The 21,488-nt window shown below is 53.2% G+C and overlaps 1 protein-coding gene across 3 annotated transcripts in view; it reads left to right on the forward strand.

The window, feature by feature from the left end:
* SEPTIN9 (septin 9) overlaps positions 1–21,032 on the forward strand; it is a 98,860-nt gene extending 77,828 nt beyond the window's left edge. For all 3 annotated transcript variants that reach the window (XM_054170564.1, XM_054170565.1, XM_054170566.1), the window contains 9 exons: positions 3,098–3,289; positions 6,644–6,772; positions 7,155–7,236; positions 8,074–8,211; positions 15,259–15,376; positions 16,318–16,413; positions 17,209–17,305; positions 18,765–18,816; positions 19,752–21,032. In XM_054170564.1, the coding sequence (XP_054026539.1) occupies positions 3,098–3,289; positions 6,644–6,772; positions 7,155–7,236; positions 8,074–8,211; positions 15,259–15,376; positions 16,318–16,413; positions 17,209–17,305; positions 18,765–18,816; positions 19,752–19,887 (1,040 nt within the window). In that variant the 3' untranslated portion in view covers positions 19,888–21,032. The remainder of the gene's footprint in view (positions 1–3,097; positions 3,290–6,643; positions 6,773–7,154; positions 7,237–8,073; positions 8,212–15,258; positions 15,377–16,317; positions 16,414–17,208; positions 17,306–18,764; positions 18,817–19,751) is intronic.
* Positions 21,033–21,488: the final 456 nt, after the last annotated feature.

Here is a 21,488-nt window from a genome sequence, read left to right on the forward strand (position 1 = left end):
GGATGTCACGATGTGGCACAAGCACGTGTTCCTGCGTGCTTCATATTTACCCAGGAACATGCAAGCCAGAGGGAGCTGCAGACTCTGGGCTCTGCCCCATCAGCCTCCCTCCCTGGGGGCAGGGCAAACAGCTGTGTTACGGTGGCACTAGTGAGGCGGTGGTGGATGAGGTCTGATCTTGCTATTGCGAGGTACCCCGTGGCAATCAGGAACTTCTGACAGTACTGAGTGTTTATTTATTCATCCCTCCTTGCAGTGCTTGGGATGGGTCAGCTCAGTGCTGCTGGCTCCAGCAGTGCCCCTGCAGAGAGTAGGACAGATCAAACAAGTACAGGATCTGCCCCTGGCACATTTCTAGGCTCTTTCTATTTTAGACAAGTGTTTGCCAGGAGTACTCCCTGCCACCCAGCATAGCATCCATGTGTGCTTGTGCCACAGGGTGGTCCTGCAGCTTGGCCACATCCTGCTTCTGCTGGCACAAAGCTCTTGGAGGGCTACTGGAGTTTGCTAAGAAAGACCAGCTCAGTGCTGGGAAGCTAAAAGGAAGAATGAAGGTCTAGGTTGCAGCATTCCCCTTGGGAATCTGCTGGTGCTTGCCAGGTCTTTGTACCTCTGCTGACCTGCAGGCATTCCTAGTTGCAATGTATTAATTTTTTTGGTTTATTTTTGTTCCCCAAACAGGAGACAATGTCCTTTAAGTCACTTTTTTCCCCTCAGCTGAGCCAGAGCTGCGTGGGCCCTGCTCTGGCTGTGCTGCGTAAGCACGTCCTGGACTGGGCACACCTGCGTGTTCAATGGTGACAAACCACTCGCTGCCATCACCACACGCTTCCGCTGCCTTGGGTCTGGCTGGGGGCTGAGCAGCCCTGAGCTCCCCTCCTTGTGCTGAAGGTCACATGGTGAGGCAGCACCTAGTGTCTGCTTCCTGTGCTGGGCACAGGATTGCCTGCACTTTGTCCGGTGCAGGGAGGGGGTCAGCACCTTCTGCATGCTGCTGGTTGCTCATTAGCAGAGCTTGATGGCCAAGCAGCACCCAGGAGGTGCTGGAGATGCTCCTGGCCTTTGTCTTGAGTGGAGGGTGGCTCTCTGCTCAATTTGTTAGTTTCTTAATTTCCCTGTGCACTCTGCTGGACCTTACCTACACTTAATTGCCAGGCTGCCATCCCATTCCATGGGGCCAGCTCACTTAGGTCTTACTCCTGCCCATGCAGACAGTGCCTGTAGAAATTAAAGCCCCTGCATTGCTCAGGGCTGCTGTGATCAGAGCATAAATTCCACATCATTGAATGGGTGTTTTGTGTTGGTTTTATTTTTTCAGTAGTGACACATAGGGACTTTTTTCCACTTTTGGCCTTGCTGTTTTAGAACAGGGCTAAGGTGGGACCTGTGCTGAGATGTTGGGCAAGCTGGATTTACAAGGGGCAGCATGGCAGGATGTTGCCAGCTGTGCCTGCCTGAACCCATGTGTGCTCCAGGAGGAGCATGTTGCTGCTGTCTGTGCCAGCTGTGGTGTGTTTGCTCTCCAGTAGCAATGTGAGTAATGCTGGGCTGCACAGCCCAGGACTGAGGGTTGGAAAAAAGTGTTCAAAGTGGCCCAGCAGCCTTTGGGATCAGGCCTGGGTTTGCATTTTATTGGTTTTATGTACTTTTTTCTGCTCTGGCTGTGGAAATGTGTTGTGCTTGCAGGGAGTGAGTGCTTTCACCTGGCAGGCTCTGATTTGATGCTGCTTCTGTGGCTTCTGCCCCTCATTGCATGAGGAAGGATGATGGGCTTGAGCTTGAAGGAGTTTAGACCAACCACATTCCCTTGGACCAGACAAATCCCTTGGGAGGGAGGGAGGGAGAGAGAAACAGGCAGCACCTCATCAGGGGGCAGGAATGACAATGGAGTGTGATGAGCTGAGAGCTGTCTGAAGGAGTGAGGATGAGGATTATGCAATAAAACCTTTGCAGTATTGATAATAATATAAAATAAGTGTTGCAAAAAGCTAACAAAAGTGAAATGCTTAGGCTGGTGGGTGAGGGACCTGGGCATCGACCAGCAGCAGCCTGGGATGGGGAGGGCTCTCAGAAGAGTGTTTTCCTAAAATCCCCCTCCCTGTGCCTGTATCAGAGGAACTTGTCCTGGTGCAGGAGCTTCTAAGGACCAGGCTGAACTTGTGCATGCTCTCTGCCTTTGGAATGTTGCTGTATCCACCGTGGGTGACATGGAGCAGCTGGAGCTGGGCATATCAAGGGCAGTTTGTCCTTCCCAGGAGTAGATGCTTCTGCCTGGTTCCTCAGTTTTGGTAATAAAGGAGTTAAATGAGGCAGGAGGTGCACATTTGCATGCTTTGCTAACCTGGCACTGTCTCTGCAGGAAGCTGAAACGTTTGGGTTCCTCAGGCAGATATTGGCAGAATTAGAGCAGGATGGCAAGAGCTGCGGGGGTGCTGTCTGGCAGGACACGTTTGGTGCAGACGTGTTGGGGTTTGGGTGTTCTGCAAGCTGAGGCCAGCAGCTACTGCACTGAGTCAGCTGGAGCTCGAGGAGGGCACGTGCCAGTAGATGCCAAGGACTTCTCTGCGAAGCCACCCAGTTCCTCAAAACGTGGCTGTGAGGCATTCACTCAGCAATGTGTGTAGTGCTGTAATTACAGTGGTATGGAGGAGTGGGCAGGATATGCAAGCCTTTAATGGCAGTGCCAGGGCACAGGGCTGTGCCCTGGAAAGCCTCCATCACTCCCTGAATAACCTCCCAGGCTTGTGCCGAGGACTTTCACGATGCTGGGTCCTGCTCTGTGGTGGCAGATCAGCTGCTGGTGGGACCTGGTGTGCCGCCGCCTCCTCCTGCCACGTAGCAGCCTGTCGTTGCTGTAGCAGGCTTGGTGATGTGGGCAGGGATTAAGGTGAGTGCAGTGAGTTAAGAAGAGCAATCCCAAACCGAATGTAAGTGCAGGTGAAGGAAGGTCCTGCACGCCTCCTCCCTGAGTCCCCACACGAGCTTTATTCCTGCTTCAGATGCAACAGGCGACTCCTTTCATTCCCTGCCAGGAGCTGCATCCTGCTGTGCTGGGCACTGCCTGGCACCTCTGACCACCCTCTCTTTGCCTCTGCAGGTCCAGAAGCAGTTCCCAGCCAGGCACCCGGCATGACGGATGCTCCGAGGGATGCTGGCCCCAAGCAGGCGGCGCCGGCGCGGCCGGAGAAGCCGGCTGCAGACTTCGGCTACGTGGGGATCGACGCCATCCTGGAGCAGATGAGGCGGAAAGCCATGAAGCAGGGCTTCGAGTTCAACATCATGGTCGTGGGTGAGTTCTCCCCCAGCACCAGCTGCCCACAACGTGCTCAGGGAGTTGTTTCTGTTCTTTTGCGGTGATGTTTGTCCTCTCCGGGGTCTGCCTGGGCTCAACATTGGGGTCCCTGCCTTAGGAGTCAGTGAACCCTGCTCCCGAGGAGCTGGCTGGAGTCCAGCTGTCATTAAAGCTGTTGAGATGTGGCCTGTGATCCCACTCATCTTCTTGCAGCTCAAGATGTGTTATTCATAGCCATGTCCTGGAGGTAATGTTGGGGACACGGCCTGTGATGCCACTCGTCTTCCTGCAGCTCAAGATGTGTTCTCCATAGCCGTGTCCTGGAGGTAATGCCTCAAGGGATGTTGGGACACACCAGAGCCTTGCAGGGAGCTCCTTATCTGCTCTCCTGGGAGCCCTGCCCTGGTTTGAGCAGTCAGAGAGCTCAAGGGCTTGCACTGCTGCTGCAATACCAGAGCCCCCTAATCTTTGCTGGTATTTCCAGCAGTTTGGGTGAAATTCCTGCTTGTGAGTTATTTCTGTTGTGCTGTGCAGCTCAGGCACCCATGCTGCAGGTACTGGGGGAGAGCTGGCACGTGTGATTTACTGAGGGGAGTAAAGACCCTGGGGAGGGATATGTGCAGCTGGGCTGTTCGCTTGAGTGGCTTCTGCCGCCGGGGGCTCCTCTGGGGAGCGGAGGGCAATGAGAGCATCACAGAGTGTGTCTGTATGCAGGGAGGGAGAGTTGGAAAGGCTATGTGTTCAAATCCTGCTGCCTGCAAGCTCCTTTTCATTAGCTTTCTGAGGTGGATGGCATGAAGGAGCTTTCTTTTGGCTAGAGGCCATCACCACTACAGCTTCGTCTGGGGTGGAGGGGTCTGCTCCTCCAGCCTCTGGGCTTCTTGTGCCAGGGTCTGCACTAGGTGGACACTTTGGGAGACCAGATGAGGGGGGAAATGGAGAAGAAATGAGTGTTTTCTGCATTCCCCAGCAACTGTCCTGGCCCTGTGGTGTCCCTTCTGTGAGGTGGGCTGTGCTCCTTGAGGCCAGGCTATCCAGGCAGCAGTTCTCCCTGACTGAAACTCCCAGGGAGGTGCACAAAGTGATGACAAAAGCCCAGGCCATGGCCTGTATTATGTCGATGGAGTCTCACCATCCTGCTTCCTATTGCCAGGATTTGTGTAGAGCTGCAGGGTTGTGCCTATGGGGTGGGAGCTGCAGCACCCTGGGGGGCTTCCCAGGGTTATGGGAGGGCCTGATCCAGAGTTTGCTAATTCTGTGAAAGATATTTGGGTGCTGTAGCTCCCTAGTGAGCTCTGCTGCTGCTCTGCCTTTCCCATTGTGATATTTTTGTACACAAATTGATATATGGGGAGGGCTTCCCAGGCTGGGAGATCTCTGTGAGCCTGTTTGCTGCAGAACCAGTTCTTGGAAGGTTTTTTAAGAAGCCCAGCCCCTTGCTGCCAGTGGAGCAGCACTCCCAGGGCAGAGGGATCACAGCACTCATCCTGAACATCCCCAAGCAAGATTGCATGAGCTGAGCCCCCATTTCCCTGCCCGAAGAGGCACCCATCCCTCTGTGAGCCAGCTGTGCCTCAGCTTTCTGCTCTGCAGCTGCAGAGGGATGTGCAGGAAAGGGCCTGGCTTTGCCTTGGCAACACTGTGTGTGGTATGAAAGCCCATGCTGCAGCACGGCTGGAAAACATTGTTCTTCCCTTGGCAGGCCCTGGGCTGACTGTTTACAAGCTGGGGAATTCGTGGCAGCATAAACAAGTTGAGCTCTGGCCCTCCCAGAAGATGCAGAGAGGGATGTGGGAGGAGCAGCACCCTGGGGTGCCCTTGGGGACAGGGTGCTGTTCTGAGGCTGGGAGGCAGCAGCCAGCCCTTGTCCTGCTGCGTTTCTGTAGGGGACAGTTGAGCTTCTAGGGATGAGTTTAGCTCTGTTATTCCCATCTAGTCTAACCTGCAATTGAAATTGTTGCAATCTGTGTTTTACAGTAGGGAGATGAGGGGAAGGAGGCCACTTTCCTCTGACTGCAACGGTGATGCAAGGGCTGCAAGCACTCTGCTGTGAGGATAGGCTGAGAGGGTTGGGCTTGTTCAGCCTGGCTGTCTGCATTCGTAGCTCCAGACCTATTTGTGCTTGGCTGATATGTTTACAGGCAGCAGACACCCATGAGCACCTGAGCAGAGCCTGGTCCACATGTTTCTTCTACAGCCCAGCTGTGATAGTGGCTGACAACCAGTGGATTGCAGTGTGCGGTCAGTGGCATTGCAAGCTCAGCAGTTTGATCAGGGAAGGGCCAGCCAGGGGATGATGCCCAGTGCTCATGTGCTGGTTGACTACTGTTGGCACAGTGCTGGGTGCCTTTGGCAGTCTGGATGGGTCACAGCCCTGAAGGATGTAGGTGAAACCCTTGCTGGCTCTGTGCTTGGAGTCACAACAACCTCATGCTATGCTACAGGCTTGGAGAAGTGTGGCTGGAAAGCTGCCCGGTGGAAAAGGACCTGGGGGTGCTGGTTGACAGCCAGCTGAAGCCAAGCATCTGCTCCCTGGGTTTTGAGGATTTGCTCTGTTTTCTTTTCTCTGGAAAAATTGCTCTCTGAGCTCATGGGACAACTGGTCTGGAGATCTGAGAGCTGCTGTTGTCCTTTTTGCATAGATCAGCCTCAGCTTTGGGATATTATGCATGAAAATGCTTCTTTTAAAAACTGTATTTTTCTGAAGTTGTGGAATCTGTTGTGCTTCCTGGGGTGTTTGTGGGATTCAGAGGAGCTCCTGGCCTAGACCTGCTTAAAGGAGTGTGTGCAGCCAGCTGCTCTGATTGCAAAATCAAGTCCAGCAGGGAAGCAGCAGCAGATGCTGCAGGGCTGAGTTTTGGAAGACTGTTGTTGCCATTAATCCTGTCCAGCTAAGGGCTTGCCAAGTTGCTCTTAAGTCTTCCCTGTGGGGGTGCAGGAAGAGGTTAAAGGCAGAGATGTGTCAAGATGCTCTTTCCTGGGGTTCCCTGTACCCTTCTTAAGGGCTGCCCAGTGTCACCACAACCCTTAGCCATCCCTGTCAGTGTGTACCTGTCCTCGGGTTTGCTGTGATTTCAGCTGCATGCAAGGAACCAGCTCTTGACCTGCTCACTCCTAGCAGGCTGGCTACATTGGGGCTAGGAGACGTGCTTGCTACCCTCAGCATCCTCCTGCCTGGGGCAGATTCAAGCTCCTTGAGCCAGGAGGCTGCAAGGAGGCAACTGCCCCTCTTACCTCCCTCCCACAGGTGCAGTGTGGGTTGAGTCCATCAGTGTCCTCATCCCCTGGCCCTTGAACAGAACAGCCCGGAAATGAGAAGTGCTGAGCGTGGTTTGTCCTGCTCTCTTCCAGGTCAGAGTGGCTTGGGGAAATCCACGTTAATCAACACCCTCTTCAAATCCAAGATCAGCCGGAAGTCTGTCCAGCCGACTTCTGAAGAGCGGATCCCCAAGACCATTGAAATCAAATCCATCACTCATGGTGAGGCTCTGCAGATCACACCTGGTGCTTTGGCTTTTGGTCCTGCTCCAGGGACTTAGAAGGGTTGTGGACCTCCACAAAACTTCCACTCTTGTCTCTCTGAAGGGACTTTTACCATCCATAGATGCTTGCAGGGCTGGCAGAGCATCTGATTTTCCTTGATCCACCAGGATTTACTTAATTGTGATGGAAGGGAATGAGTGAGGTAGCCACGGAGGGTTGTATTTCAGGGCAGATGTGATGCTTCCATCCCTTTTGGAGGGCTGATTTGTGCCTGCTAGAAGCTGGGGAGTTGCCTTTCTCCCCTCCAGCTGATTTTGAGCTTTACCAGAGCACCCCTTGATGTTTGTCTCTCAAACGCTGTCTTTCCTCCCCCGTTCAGAGATTGAAGAGAAGGGGGTTCGCATGAAACTGACGGTCATTGACACCCCAGGCTTTGGAGACCACATCAACAATGAGAACTGGTGAGCTGCTGTGGGGGACCAGTGCAGAGGGAAGGCGAACCAGCCCCAGGGCATCCTGACCCAGAGCTGGTGCTGAGGGCTGTAGCCCAGTCCTGTGACACACACACTCAGTGGAGAGCAGGGCAGAGAGTTGTTTTGGGTGACAGCACAGTGCCATGCTCCCCAGGGCTGATCCTGGGTGCTGGGAAAGGCCACAAACATCCTGCTGTTCTGGGCATGAGACAACCTTTGTTCACTGCTGGGAGCAGCTGTGTGCCAGCCTGGCTGGTCCCAGGACTTTACTCATGTGTGTTCTGAAGGCTGAACTCTGCCAGGAATTCCTGGCTGGCTGTGCAGGATGCCCATTCTGGGCTGGGGCAAGGGCTGGTCTGGTTGGTGAAAGCAGGTGTACCTTCTCACTCTGAGCTGAGCTGGGTTTGTGGGGTTTGATGCTGCTCTTGCTCCTGTGCTGTGTCGCTGTGCAGGGAGCCAAGAGATGCTCCCAGCCCTGCCCCGCTCAGCTGCCATGTCCAGGACGAGAAGAGGAAGGGTTTTGTCGGGACTGGCTTGTCTAAACCAGCCTGTAAATCCCCTGCTGCTGCAGTGTTTGAGGTTGCCAAGTGGTGAGCACGTGAGGTTTGTGATTACCCAGCCACCCACAGCTGCTGTGGGGATGGGAGCCGATAGGAACCGAAATGTTCCCTGTGTGTGTTTTGGCTTGTTTGTTTTACAGGGTTCTGCAAGATGCTGAGCATCCCTGGCTCAGCAGGCAATGCTTTAGTCAGACCAGGTGGGAGGTTCAGGGTGGTCCAGATCCCTCACACAAACCCATCATCACATGTTCCTCTCTCTCTGCAGCTGGCAGCCCATCATGAAGTTCATCAATGACCAGTATGAGAAGTACCTGCAGGAGGAGATCAACATTAACCGGAAGAAGCGGATCCCGGACACGCGTGTGCACTGCTGTATATACTTCATCCCAGCCACCGGCCACTCGTATGTACCCTGCTGGCCTCTCCTGCCCTTGGGCTCAGGCAACCCAGCTGCAATCATAGAATGGCTTAGATCTGGTTGGAAGGGACCTTCAAAGGTCATCTAGTCCAACTCCCCTGCACTGAGCAGTTATATCTTCAGCTAGAGCAGGTTGCTCAGAGCCCCAGACAAGCTGGAGTGGTTCCAGGGATGGGGCATCTCTCCCCACTCTGGGCAACCTGGGCCCAGTCTCTCGCCACCCTCAGTGTAAACAATTTCTTCCTTCTTTGTCTGTCTCCCTCTTTTTAGTTTAAAATAATCACCCCTTGTCCTGTCACAAACAGCCCTGCTCAAAAGTCTGTCCCCAGCTTTCTTACTGCCCTCTTCAAGTACTGAAAGGCCCCCAAAAGGTCTCCCTGGAGCCTTCTTATCTCCAGGCTGAATAACCCCAACTCTCTCACCCTGTCCTCACAGCAGAGGGTCTCCAGCCCTTGGATTATTATTGTGGCCTCCTCTGGAGCCACTCCAACAGGTTTACATCCTTCCTGTGCTGATCTTTGGGATCCCCCCATGTTCCCTGGGGAAGAAGCTGTCCTTCTTAGGGCTGTAGCATGTGGAAGCCTCGCAGTAGCACATCAAGGCTGCCATACCCCAGGGAAACATGGTGTTTCCTCTTTTTATGGGCCATCATAAGGCTCCCTGAGCTTGTTAGCTTCTTGCTTTGCTTTGGTTACCTTGCTTGCTCGACCAAGGATGGATGTTAGTCCCTGAGCCCTCGCATTAGCTAGAAAGGGTTGCCCTTGCAAACAGAACTTCAATCTTTCCATTTTGTGCCCCTGCCTTTGTAAAGGGAGAGGCCAGGGCTTTTTTTTCTGCTACCAGGCGAGTGAACACCTCACCCTTTCAGGGTATTTTGTGGCTTGTTTGACTGGTCTGCAAGCGGGATGCAGTTTATTCAGCAGAGAGTTCTCCTGGCTCTGGCACTTCTCAAGCGACAGCCTGCGAGGCTCAGATCTTACTCTTTTTTTCTCTCTTTCTTTTTTTCCCCTTTCCTAGGCATGCAGCCCAGGGCAAAAATCTGGGGCGCCTAAAGCATCTTGAAAAATGTGCCTTAAAGTATCACAACATAAAATGAGACCTGAATTTCCTTTTGATTGGTGTCAGTTCCTTCCACTTCTGGCTGTGTCTGGGGGTGGATTTTTTTGGGGTCTGTTTTCAAAAGCAAACTTAAGCTGCTGGCACTGTATTAATGTCAGCATTTTTCTCTTCCCCATGTAGAGATTTATTCCAATAGAAAAGGCTTTGTTTTGCTTCTGTCAGTGGGTAGACCAAAAATGCATCTTTCAATGGAATAAAATGACTGCCTGGGCCAGTTGCACTCTTCTTGTGTAACTAGCTGGTGACTGGGAGCAGAGGGGATGGTGAAACCTTTACACTTTCTTATGAGAAGCAGACAACATTTCAAAGGGAGGTGACATTTTTAGGCCAGTCTGGTTTGGTGGTCCTGCTTATCTCAGCCCCAATCTGCAGACCTTGCCTGTGCAGGTCGGGGTGTTGCAGCATTCACTAGGCTCAAGCATCTTCTCCTCACTCTGGGTGTTTAACTCTTGAAAGCACTTCCAGTGGTTAAACCCTGCAGACATCCAAGCTGCACAGAAGTTGCAGATTTTTGGGTGGTGTCCTGGAGCCCCCTCCCCATGTCCCCTGCCGGAGCCTCTCCAGCCCTGTGCTCTGGTTTCCCTCAGCCGCCGGCTAGCAGCAATTGTGTGGCTGTTGAGCTGCCTTTCTTCCCCCTCTCCACTCAACATGTGTTTCCAATAGCTGAGCAAGCCCTGCAGCTGGAGGCCATTGTTGCTGATCCTCCTCCCCTGTAGCCTGATAGCCCAGCTGGGGCCAGTGCTTGCCCCCCTTGCCGTGGCTCAGGGGCTGCATTTTCCTGCCCCAGTGTCAGAGCCAGCCTCAGGCTCATGCTGGGGACAGAGATAAGATGAGGAATGATTGAAGAGGAACAAAACCTACTGGGGGGGAGAGAAAGTGGTGGGAAATTTTTCTTCTCTGTGAGCTCCAGCAGGCACTGAGTTTCCTTTCTGCTCCCTTATGAAGCCCTAGTTACATTTCTCACCACCATGAACAGGCTTTCCCCAGCATTGCCTGTGGTCTGTGGACACGAGTAGATGGGGAGCACAACTGAAAAGGACAGTGGCTTGTAGTGCTGTAGGGAGCTGCAGTATGGCCATCTGCACCTAGCTGCAGAGGACCCCACCATGCCATCTGGTACCAGGCATGTGCTCCCTGTGCTGCTTGCCATCCTGGGATAGTGCTTGAGCAGGGCTTGCTTGCACTTCCTTTAGGGAGCTGCTGCCCCCACTGTGTGATGCAACCAAAGCAGTGGTGACTCATGTCCATCCCCTCCTCCTCACGTGGATGGGCATAGCACAGGACTCAGCATCCCTTCCCTGGCACATGAATGCTGCAGGAAGCCAGGGCTAAGCCTGCCAGGTCATTGGGCAGAACTTGTTTGTTTTATTAAATGAGAAAGGTAAAGAAACAAAAAGCTCAGTTACCCAGGTGCAGATTACAGTCCATTCCACCCATCTGGGCAGCTCAGGGGTTAATCAGTGGAGAAGTTTCTGCTCTCTCCATTTGCAGGGAGCTGGGGGCAGGCTTTGCAACCTATCTAGTTTGCACACACCCTGTACTTCTTGTAACACTCCAGTAAAACCATGTTTGTGAGGGCTAAGTAATGTGCTGGCAGGGGCTGCTGGCTGCTGCCGCTCCAGTCCAGCTCTTTGCCACCCAATAAATATCTCACCTCTGACCCCTGTGACCAAAACAGGACTGAAAACACTGCCCTGGCCTTGTCAGCCCCTTTTCTACCCATACCAGAGATGGCTGACAGACTGGAACCCACTGCTGCTTTTTCTACTAGCTGCCCCTCTTGGGTGCCCACCAGGCTGATTGGTCTTGGTGATGGGGCTGGGTGGCTGCTGGGTGCTCACTGGTGTTTGCTTAATACACAGCTCAAATTCTTGCTCCTAGGATCTGGGGCACAACCAAAACAAAGCAACACTGCAGCTCACCATGAATTTTGATTCTTTTAATGGCATTTCAAGGGAACCAGCAGAAAAGAGCCTCTGCATAGATCGTGGCTGTGGGTGATGCAGAATGTGTGCCCAGGCACAATCTTGTGTGCCCAACTGCCCTGCTTCCCTCAGAATTTTCAAGAGGGGATGGGGGAGCAACTGACACTGTCTAGGGTGGGCTGAAGCCCTTCCTGCAGCTCCTGCTCCAGCACATCCACTCCCCTTAGCGTTCTTCCACTCCTTCCCATCAAAGCCCAGTGTGTATGTGTGTAGTTGCAAGTTAATAACCATAGAATCAAGAGAGTGATATGGGTTGGAAGCAGCCTGTCACTGTCACCTAGTCCAACCCCCCAGCACTGAGCAGGGACATCTGCACCTAGAGCAGGTTGCTCGTTGACCCAGACAACCTGACTCAGAATGATTCCAGGGATGGGCAACATGGAACAGGCTTTCACCAACCTCAGTGTCAAACATTTCTTGCTTCTCTCTAGTCTAAATCTTCCTCTTTTCATTTCAAGCCATCACCCCTTGTCCTGTCACAACAGATCCTGTTCAAAAGTTTGTCCCCAGCTTTCTTAAGGTCTCTCTTTAAGAACTGAAAGGCCACCAGAAGGCCTCACTGGCTGAACAACCACAACTCTCTCATCCTGTCTTCACAGCACATGTCACCTCAGGTCATTTTTGTGTCTTCCTCTAGACCAAACTCAGCAGGTCTATATCTCTCCTGTGCTGTGGGCTCCAGAGCTGGACACAGCAGTGCAGGTGGGGTCTCAATGAACCACTAATGTTGAGGACCATTTGGGGGAGGGGAGGAAAGCAGATGCTTTTTCTTCTTGAGCATTACCCTCTCATTTGTGGTCTGCTTGGAGCAGACTGTGCACACCTGAGCTGCACTAACTCCCTTTCTCCTTCTGTTTTGCTGATCTGCATGTCTGAGTGTTTCACTGCTGATCCTTGCCAAGTGCTGGCATTGATGCTTTGTGCAGGTGAAACAAGTTCAGATACGTGGTGGAGGCCAGCACTGTTCTGCCTGTGGCTTGTCACAGGGTGGTAGTGATTAAACACCAGAACTGGTCCTTGCAGATACCAGCAGCAGTCCCTGCTGTCCTGGGCTGTGCCTCACAGCGGCAGAGGAAGAAGAATTAGGTCTGGGCTTGCCCCATCATGACCTGTCTGTGTCTAACCTGGATCTTTACAAGGCTATTAGTGTAAATCATGCCCTTTGCACTCGTGGTTGCCTTAAGCCATTTATTCTCCTTTGGTGTCTTCAGATGAATGTGATGTCTGGTGCCAGGTCTTGCTCTCAGTGAAAAGAATCACTTTCTTTGAAAAACTTCAGGTGTTTTGGGGCTGCCCAGCAGGGCTCAGTAGAGTATCCAGAAACTTGCCAAATACTCCAAAAACCTGTGGGGTAGCCCTTTGGTTTCTTTCCTGTTGTCCAGGATGGTGCAGTGAGGTCCCATGGGGGGCGACTGCCATGGACAAGGCACTTGCAGAAGCCTGTCAGAGCAGAAATGTCAAAGGTGCCTTGGGAGCAGACTGGTGTGGGACATGGTCACCGTGCCTGGATGGATGCTGGTGGCCGTGGGCTGGCTCTGGTTAGGCCTTCTGCTCTCAGGCTCAGTGCCAACACCCTCTGGATGTTGGTGAGTGCTCGGTAACAGGGCTGTTAGATGTCAGTCAAGCTGAAACTCCAGTGCCTGCCTGATTGGGAATTCATCTGCATCGGTTACAGATGCATCCTGGTCTTCCCTCCAAAAGAAAAGCTGATGAAAGAGGCAGGAACAGAGTCTCAGCAGGGAAGAGGCTTTAAGAGGGGGAAAATTGTTTGAAAAATAGCAAAGAGAGAGGAGGGGAAAGAAATCTGCTGGGAAAGGAGCATAACTGCATTACTTCCTTGGAGGTCTGGGAAATACATTATGCAGAGCTCCAAACAATGTTTGCCAGCAGCAAGTCTGCTTAGATGTGTCCGTGGGGGTTTCCTTGTGATTTTTTTTCCCTTTTCTTTTTTTCTTTTGTTTCTGGTGTTGTTAATTGCCAAATTCTTTCTTTCCTGGGACCCAGGGTGATCTGGGACTCCTGAGTTTGTGTTAGGAGTTCGTTTGTCTGCGTGCTAACGATGTGCTCTGGGCCATGCATACCATTAGTGTGTGGGGAGAAGGTCCACCTGGCAGGGTCCAGCTCAAACCCTGGGAGAAGACTGGGTTTGACCAGGGAAGGTCTTGGGTGGGTCACTAGTGCTGGCTGTGCTGCAGCAGCCTCAAACTGCTGGTTTTGGATCTGCTGGAGCTGAGTGCATCTCTCTGGGGCCGGACGTCCGTCTGTTGGCACTGGAGGTGGGCAGGGGTGGCCTTGTGGAATGGGGAATCAGCCCCTTCCCCTTTGCACTTGTGAGTCTCTTGCTGAGTTTGTAGGAGCTGTGCTGGTTCTGTGGGTCTCTGAGCCTTTGCAGGGCCCAGGAAGACTGTGGTGGGGTTTGGCTTGAGCATGTTGGCAGGAGGTAATTTCTTAGCTGTGTTCTCCCCAAACATTGTGCCCTGCTCCATTTTCTCCCATGCAGGACTCCTGCTGGGTGTCTGCTTGCACCTGGGCATTTTAAGTCACTGTCACATTTATTTTGGTGTCTTCCCTGTTGCTGTGGGGCTCTGGTTTGTGGTACAGGGCTGATGTGCTCTTGGGGATCATTCTTGGCCCCAGCTCTGCCACTGAAGCCTGCAGCTCCTCCAAAAGGCAACTTCATCTCTCTCTGTGTCCCAGTTTCATCAAAGATGAGTTGAGTAGTGGTGGCATGTGGAGATCAACAGGAGGTACAAGTGGCAGAGGTGTCCCCTTTGCTTCTAGGGCTTTGACATTTACCTTCCTGCCCCTTCCCTGTGTGTTCTCAGCAAGGGTTTCTTTCAAGCACCCTCCTAAATGCATGAGCACTCCAAAGGTTTTCATGTACCCTGGATTCCCCATGGATCTCAACTGTCCTGCATGGGTGTGTGTCCCCCATCACCTCAGAGCCAATGAAGGGGACCTGCAGTAAGTGGAGATGTCTCAGGGTGGGCTTTCCTCTAGCTAACTTGAAAAAACACCTTCAGGGAGGACTGAGGAGGGAGAGAGAGTTATGGCCAGGTTCCCCCTTTGCTGTCTGCAGCTGGTCTACAGCCCTAGGATGCAGAGGTTCTGGAGGTCATGTCCATGCTGTCAGCAGGAGTGTGGAGCAGGGAGGAATTTCCTAGCGGGGGGTATACAATCTCTGCAGCTTTCCTCTGCTGACACCCTTATTGTGGATATTTTCTGACATTTTTGCCCCCTGGAACAAGCAATGTCTCTCTCTGGAACAAGCAGTGTCTCCTTTAAGCTGTGTGAGCTCCTGGAGAATTAGCAGAGCCTTTTTTAATCCCAGGGGATGGATGTGAGATGTGATCATGGCTCATGCATGGCCATAGGCTGGTGCTCAGCACAGGAGGGAGTGGAAGCAGGAATGGTCACCTGTGGCCATTTCTGCATTGTGCTGTCCCTGGGTGGTAGGTGACAATGGGTGACAACAGGGGCAGAGTTGGAGGAGGTTTTGTGCTATGGTCTCTCCCCAGTTTGATTTGTACATGATGGCTGGGCTGGCCCTGCAGCCAGCATCTCCCTGCTCTCATCCTGGCTCTGCCAAGGACGTGCCTTGCTTCGGGCAAGTTCCTGCAGTCCTCTGTGGCTGAGCATCTGTACAGAGATGAAAGCCCTCTCCCCCTTCAGGTGCTCTGTGAGGGTCCGCAGGCGATAGCAGGGCGCTTTGAAAGGGAAATCTTTTAAGTGTTTGTCTGCAAAGCACCGCGGAGAGGGACACGGAGAGGCACACGTGCTGTCCTGCTTTGAGGAGCATGTCCCTGTTTGTCCTGTCAGAAAGCGATTCCTCCTCTGTGCCTAGTCTCTGAATGGCCCTCTCTGCTGGGGGGGTTGCAGCAGCTCAGCCTCAGTGCATGAATCTCCTTTTCCCTGCTGCGTTTCTCAGGCTCCGGCCGCTGGACATTGAGTTCATGAAGCGCCTGAGCAAAGTGGTCAACATCGTCCCTGTGATTGCCAAAGCCGACACGTTAACGCTGGAGGAGAGAGACTACTTCAAACAAAGGGTAAGGGGGTGGTGGCTCTTATCCAGGCTCCCATCTCTTGTCCCCCTGCCCCTTTCCCCCTCCCTGGCTCCTCAAACTGGGAAGGCGAGCTCCTGGCCGGGAGCCCAGCGCATTCCTCCGGCCGCAGCTCTGAGCGATCCCACGTGGCCAGAGGAGAGGCTTTGTGCTCCAAGCAGTTCCTTGTGTTTCTCTTGGATCTTTGTCAGTGCAGGCTAAGTTTTGAGCTCCCAAGTCTTGGGGCCTGTTTCTCCTGCCTCCTTTACTGTTGTTATTTTCAGGCTGATTCTTGGTTTTTTTGGGAGGTAGATGGTGCTGCAAGTAGGGGACTGAAGAGATCCATCCTGATGCACCTTTTTTATTCTGCCTGACTCCGGTGGGTTTGTTGAGCTCAGCTGGGCAAGGTTTATGGGGAAAGCAAGGCATGGTATTCCCTTAGTTGGGATCTGGTAGTAGGGAGCTGAGGAGGGGCTGTCTGAATCCATCCAAGGCATGGGCTTCACTCTGTGCACACCTGGTGCTGCCAAGAGGTGGAAGTGCCCTTGTTTGGGGTTCAGTGAGGGCCTACAAATGGGTTTGTGTAGCTGATGGATGTGGCTGCAGGTCTGATGGCCTCAGCATTCCCTGCAGAGCTAAGCAAGGTGCAGTTTGTGTCATCTCACTGCCTTTTTCAATTCCAAGACAGCATCCCACTCATATAACTGCAGCTTACTCTCAGCCTGACCCATGTCTTGGCACCAGGTTCTTGCAAAGATTGTAGGGCAAGTGCTTGGTAGGTGTGCAGCAGTTAAACACATGTCTGCTGGAGGTGGGCCTTGTTTAGCATGGATAGGTAAGGTGCTGCTGCTGGGCACTCTTGGATCAGCTGGGAGCTGCTGTCATGGTGGGAGTACAGCTCTTCTGCCTGTGTCTTCTTCATGTGTTTCTCTGCTTTTCTCTCCTAGATAATGGCTGATCTTCTTGCCAATGGCATCGATGTGTATCCTCAGAAGGAGTTTGATGAGGACTCCGAAGATCGGCTAGTGAATGAGAAATTCAGGGTTAGTCTGTGGCCCTGGGTGTGCTGGATGGGCCCTGCAGTTCCAGGGGCTGCTGGTGTCCTGGGTGATCTCTTGTAAAGGGTCTCTATTTTCTTTCCAAAGCTAAGCTGTGCCCCTCTCCAGGGGATCTGCCCAGGACCAAGGATCCTGCCAGAGCTCAGAGAAGGGACAGGAAGAGGGTGAGGAAGGTACCTGGGGAAAGGTGTCCTCTCCCATTCATGTTGCTGTTCCTTCCCCCAAACCTGTTCCTCGAAGGTACCTTCAGTCACCACTGGACAGGGAGGTCCCAGTGCCCCTTGCCCTGCCCCAGGGGCAAGGAATGGCAGGATCTGCCCATCCCTGGCTAGGCCAGCAGCCTACCTGGCACTGGGATAGAATTTACCCATAGCCTGACAGGTATTTGGCAGGAAAAAAGTCTTCAGAGGCTCTTAAGTACTGCCTTTGGATCAGGGAGTGACTGAGACAGAGATTGTCAGATGCTGGGCATGATTCTCAGGGCAGTGTCAAGGTGGCTTTGCCCTGGCTGTATGCTGGCACCTCCCAACGAAGTGCTGGGGCTAAGTCAGATTATAGACTGGTTTTGGACTAGGCACATGTGAGAGAGATGCTGCTGCCCAGGTCCTGGGCTGCCTGTGGTCCTTGGCAGGCAGCACTGCTTAAGGGCATCAGGGATAGACCAGGTCATCCCATGAAACTCTTCTGAAAACAGCTTAATGTAGGACTCAGCTCCCTGGCTTGGTCTCCTGAGCAGTGTTTTCAGGAGGAAAATGGATCCTCGCTTGTCTCTTTCCTCAGGAAATGATCCCGTTTGCAGTGGTGGGCAGTGACCAGGAGTACCAGGTTAATGGAAGAAGAATTCTTGGAAGGAAGACCAAGTGGGGAACCATTGAAGGTACCTTGTCCTTGTTTCCCTAGCCCTTGAGCCTATCTGAAATTAAATGCCTGATGGTTGGGTTTGAGAGCACATGAGTGCAGTGCAGACATCTGTGTCTTGAACTGAGATTGGAGCCTCTCCTTTGACTTCTGTAGGCCTCTGTCCATGCATTTGACTGATGTCCTTGTGGGATGCCTTCCTTCTTCATCCCATCAGCATCTTCCTATTTTATCCCACATTTTAAATGATGCTTTAAGGGCTAGAAGAAGGCTTCTGGCTCCAGTGCATCTACACATTTCTCTGTCCCCGACAGCCAGCTGGCACCTCTTCAGTGCCACCCTGCTTAGCTTCCTCCTCCTCATTTCGTAGGTTTCTCTCTTTTATGAATCCTGTTTTATAGGAACCCTGTGTTGAGGGATGGCTTAACAAAGATGCCAGGAAAATCCTCCTGGTTTAAAGCTCTGCTGCCCTCTTGTGCTCCCTCTTTGGAAGCTCCGAGTTTCATGGGGCTCATTGAGGCACTCATCATCTGTGCGTGGCGTCTGCTTTCAGCATGCAGAGACAGACCCCAGGAGCCAGCTGTGCTCAAGGGCAGCCTTTGCAGGACAGTGTTATTTGTTGCTTTGTCATTTCTCTCTTGTGTTTAAGCCTACTTGGGTGGAAAAAAAAATTAGAAGGGAGTTGGTCCTTTAAATTCAAACTGAGCCATCAGGCTAATTGTGGTGGAGCAGCACCCCTTGATATTTCCCTCCTTCCCTCTTACTTGCTTCTGTTCAGCTGGCAGAAGCCTTTGTCAGCAAGAGGTTGTATCCTTCCACAGCCTGGGCAGCAGTCACCGCAGTGTGTCAGATGCCACAAGGTGCTCAGGACAAAGCTATATTTGAAACACCTCTGTGGAGACATGCTTGGTGCTTGCTACAAAGCTCACCCTGTCCAGTTCCCTGCTTTGTTTGGGGCCCACTTACATTGTGTTGGTCCAGAGCTGAGGGTCACAATTGTAGATACTACTGGGAGCTCCCTTGTTTGATGGGAGATGGTGGGAACAGACCACCGTGAGGGTGGTGAGACACTGGAAGGGGTTACCCAGGAAGGTGGTAGAAGCCTCTTCCCTGGAGGTTTTAAAGGCAGACTGGATGTAGCTCTGGGCAACCTGATGTAGCGTGAGGTGTCCCTGCCCATGGCAGGGGGGTTGGAACTAGATGATCCTTGAGGTCCCTTCCAACCCTAACAATTCTATGATTCTATTCAGACCTCACCATTCAGGTGGTGATGCTGAGCTGGGGTAGGTATCTGGGTAGACCACTAGCCCTACAGCAGCAAAAAGAACTCTTGGTCCTCCACCCTCTAGCCCCTGGGGTAAGTCCCCATCTAAGCCTTCCACATGCTAGCAAATACCCATAGGGTCCTCCTTCCCCTGAGTGGTTGCTGTACTCATGCTGTGGGTGCACACTGATGGTTTTCTCTCTTCTCCCACCAGTGGAGAACACAACACACTGTGAGTTTGCCTACCTGCGGGACCTCCTCATCAGGTCAGTAGGACTGTCTGTCCCCTGTCCCTCTAGCCCATGGTCACCAGGTGGCATCCAAAGAAAGAGGAGAGCCCAGCCTAGCTTAAAGCAACCACTGCTTTGCTCTGCTCATCCATCCCTCTATTCATCCCTTGCTCATAGCCTGCTGCTATGCTGCAGCCCCTCTCAGTGGCACCTGGTTTAGTGATGGACTTGTCACCAGTGCTGGGTTAATGGTTGGACTGGATGATCTTAAGGGTACTTTCCAGCTTGAGTGATTCTGTGATCCTATGACTTCAGGGGCCTTTTCTCAGCTGCAGTGCTGAGTTAAGGGAGGAGAGGAACAGTGGATGGGTCAGAGCAGACTCCAAGATTGCTGGCAGTGTGGCTCCAGCTCACCAGCAAGCAGCCAAAAAGCCTTTTGGCCTTAGTGATCCCTCACCAGCCCCGAGTCCTACCCCCTAAAGACATCACCATCTGGAGTCTGGGGAATCTGGACAATTGTTGGTCCCTCTTGAAAGAGGTGTCCCTGCTGCAGGTAGTGGGAGGATGGGCCCCCATGGCTTGCTGGAGGAAGCATTGGACGACTCCTAAATTTGGCTGCAAGATAAACTCTGCGCACGTGGGGCTGTTGCTGCCAGATGGTTGCGGGGGGCTTCAAATCCTGATCCAGGGACTTGCAGGACCAGGATCTTCCTGGATGGAAGTTATGCAGCCAGGGCCCCCACATGCCCAAGCACAGGCTGTTGATACCAGTGAAGGCTTTTGGTCTTGGCTGCCTGTAACTGCCTTTGCTTCCTGCCTGCACCCCAAAGCTGTCCTTAACGAGTAAGGCAGAAGGGGAAGTTTGGGCTGGAGAGAGTATTTGACAGCAGAGCCTGGGGGTGCCAGGGTTGGGTGGCAGGGGCTGTGCTGGCAGGTCAAGGTGTGATTGCCCCTCTCTGCCTCTCCTGCAGGACACACATGCAGAACATCAAGGATATCACCAGCAACATCCACTTTGAAGCCTACAGGGTCAAGAGGCTGAACGAAGGCCAGAGCTCTCTCTCCAACGGTGTGGCCGACAAGGAGCTGGTGGCTAACGAGATGTAACCGCCCCGCAGCCAGGACCTCACTCGCTCGTGCTCGCTCTTTCTCCCCTCTCCCCCCTTTATTTTTGTATAAACCCTCTGCCACTGTCCCCCTGCCCCTGCCCCGACCCCCTGCCCATGTTAACTGACCAAATAACCAGGCGCCGTCTCTGTCCTGCGGAGGGGGTGACCGCTCAGCCGCCCCGCTTGGTGCCGCAGCTTTTCCTCTCAGCCCCTGGGCCCAGCAGCCCTGGGCTGGGGGCTGCCTCCCTGTGGCTCTGGCCCCCAGTGCTGGCACCACAGCCAAGCTCAGTGGAGCAGATCCATGGGGTTGGAGTGAGCCTGGGAGCCCTTCTGCCTCTCGGTGCAGAGGCTCTTCTCCGTCCATTAAAGGCGAGGGTTCTCCAAGAGGATGTAGCCTTTGGAAGCAAGGAACTGGTAGGATGAAGAGAGCAGGGTGGTGCCATCCTTGTCTCCTGCTGCCTCCTCCAACCCCTCTGCAGCCAGCAGAGCCCTCTGGGGCCCGCCAGCCCCCAACCCTTCTACCCTACCTACATGCAATAAACTGGGAGTGTTTAGGTGTCACCTTGCCTGTCACCAACCCCTGGCCAGGCAGAGCCACCTGCTTTGGGAGAAGTGCCTTTTCAGACTGTTACCTTGCAATAGTGTGGGAGAGGGGAGGGGAGGCTTGCCTTGTCTGTCTGCAGCCTCCAAAAGGCCTGTGATGCTTTGAAGAGACTCCTTTTCCCTCTCCCTTGGACCATAGATGTGGCCAGTGTCCTGGGAACACTTGTCTATTTATTTTTCATTCAGCTGAGTGAGATTTTGTCTGCTGGAGGCTCAGAGTGTGTCTGTCCAAAGGGGGCTGGGAGTGGAATGTCTCTGCAAAGCTAGTGGTGGGAGGCAGAGGGTTGTCCTGCCTGACCCTTGTGATTCTTGGACTTTTCCCTAGCTCACAGGAGGCTGTTTGGTATTTTTTAATTACTCTTTCTTTCTTGTTTGGCTGCCCTGTGTGTATCTGTAACACACTGCCCTGTTCTCCTAGGCTCTGTGCAAGGACACTGTGCATGTTTGGACCGAGCCCTGCAGCCCTGGGAAGGGCTGGGGCAGTGGTAGATGCTGCCCCCCGTGGCCCCTCCTGCTCTGTCTCCCCTTCTCTGTGTCCCCCTCCTCTTTCAATGAGTCTCCAGTGAGTAAGGCCCTGCAAGAGGGTCTCCTTAAATAACATGACACAGGAGCAGGTGGTCCTGGAGCAGAGCTCTGCAGTCCTGCCTCCCTCCTCCCTGCTTGCCCTTCTGTTGCCTGCTCCATCAGTCTCTGTATCCTCTCTAAGGGATAAAACTTTCTGCAAACTGCCCTGTTTTGGGGACACACACACATACTAATATGGCAGCCTGTCCCATCTAGCACTGAAAGGTACCTGCAGAGCCCACCTGATGGTCTGCATGGTGGGGCAGAGCCACCTTCTTCAGCACAGGTGACCAGCAGGAGGCTGGAGGTTGCTCGCCTCTCAGGAGGGATACCCAAGTGACGTTGCTCAGCAGGGGGTTTGAAGGGCAGTCCCCACACATGTCTCCCCCAGCAGCCAAAGGGGTGCATGTTGAGGAGTGAATCTGCTCTCCC

The sequence above is a fragment of the Dryobates pubescens genome, chromosome 20 (assembly GCF_014839835.1).
Source record: "Dryobates pubescens isolate bDryPub1 chromosome 20, bDryPub1.pri, whole genome shotgun sequence".
Taxonomy (NCBI): Eukaryota; Metazoa; Chordata; class Aves; order Piciformes; family Picidae; genus Dryobates; species Dryobates pubescens.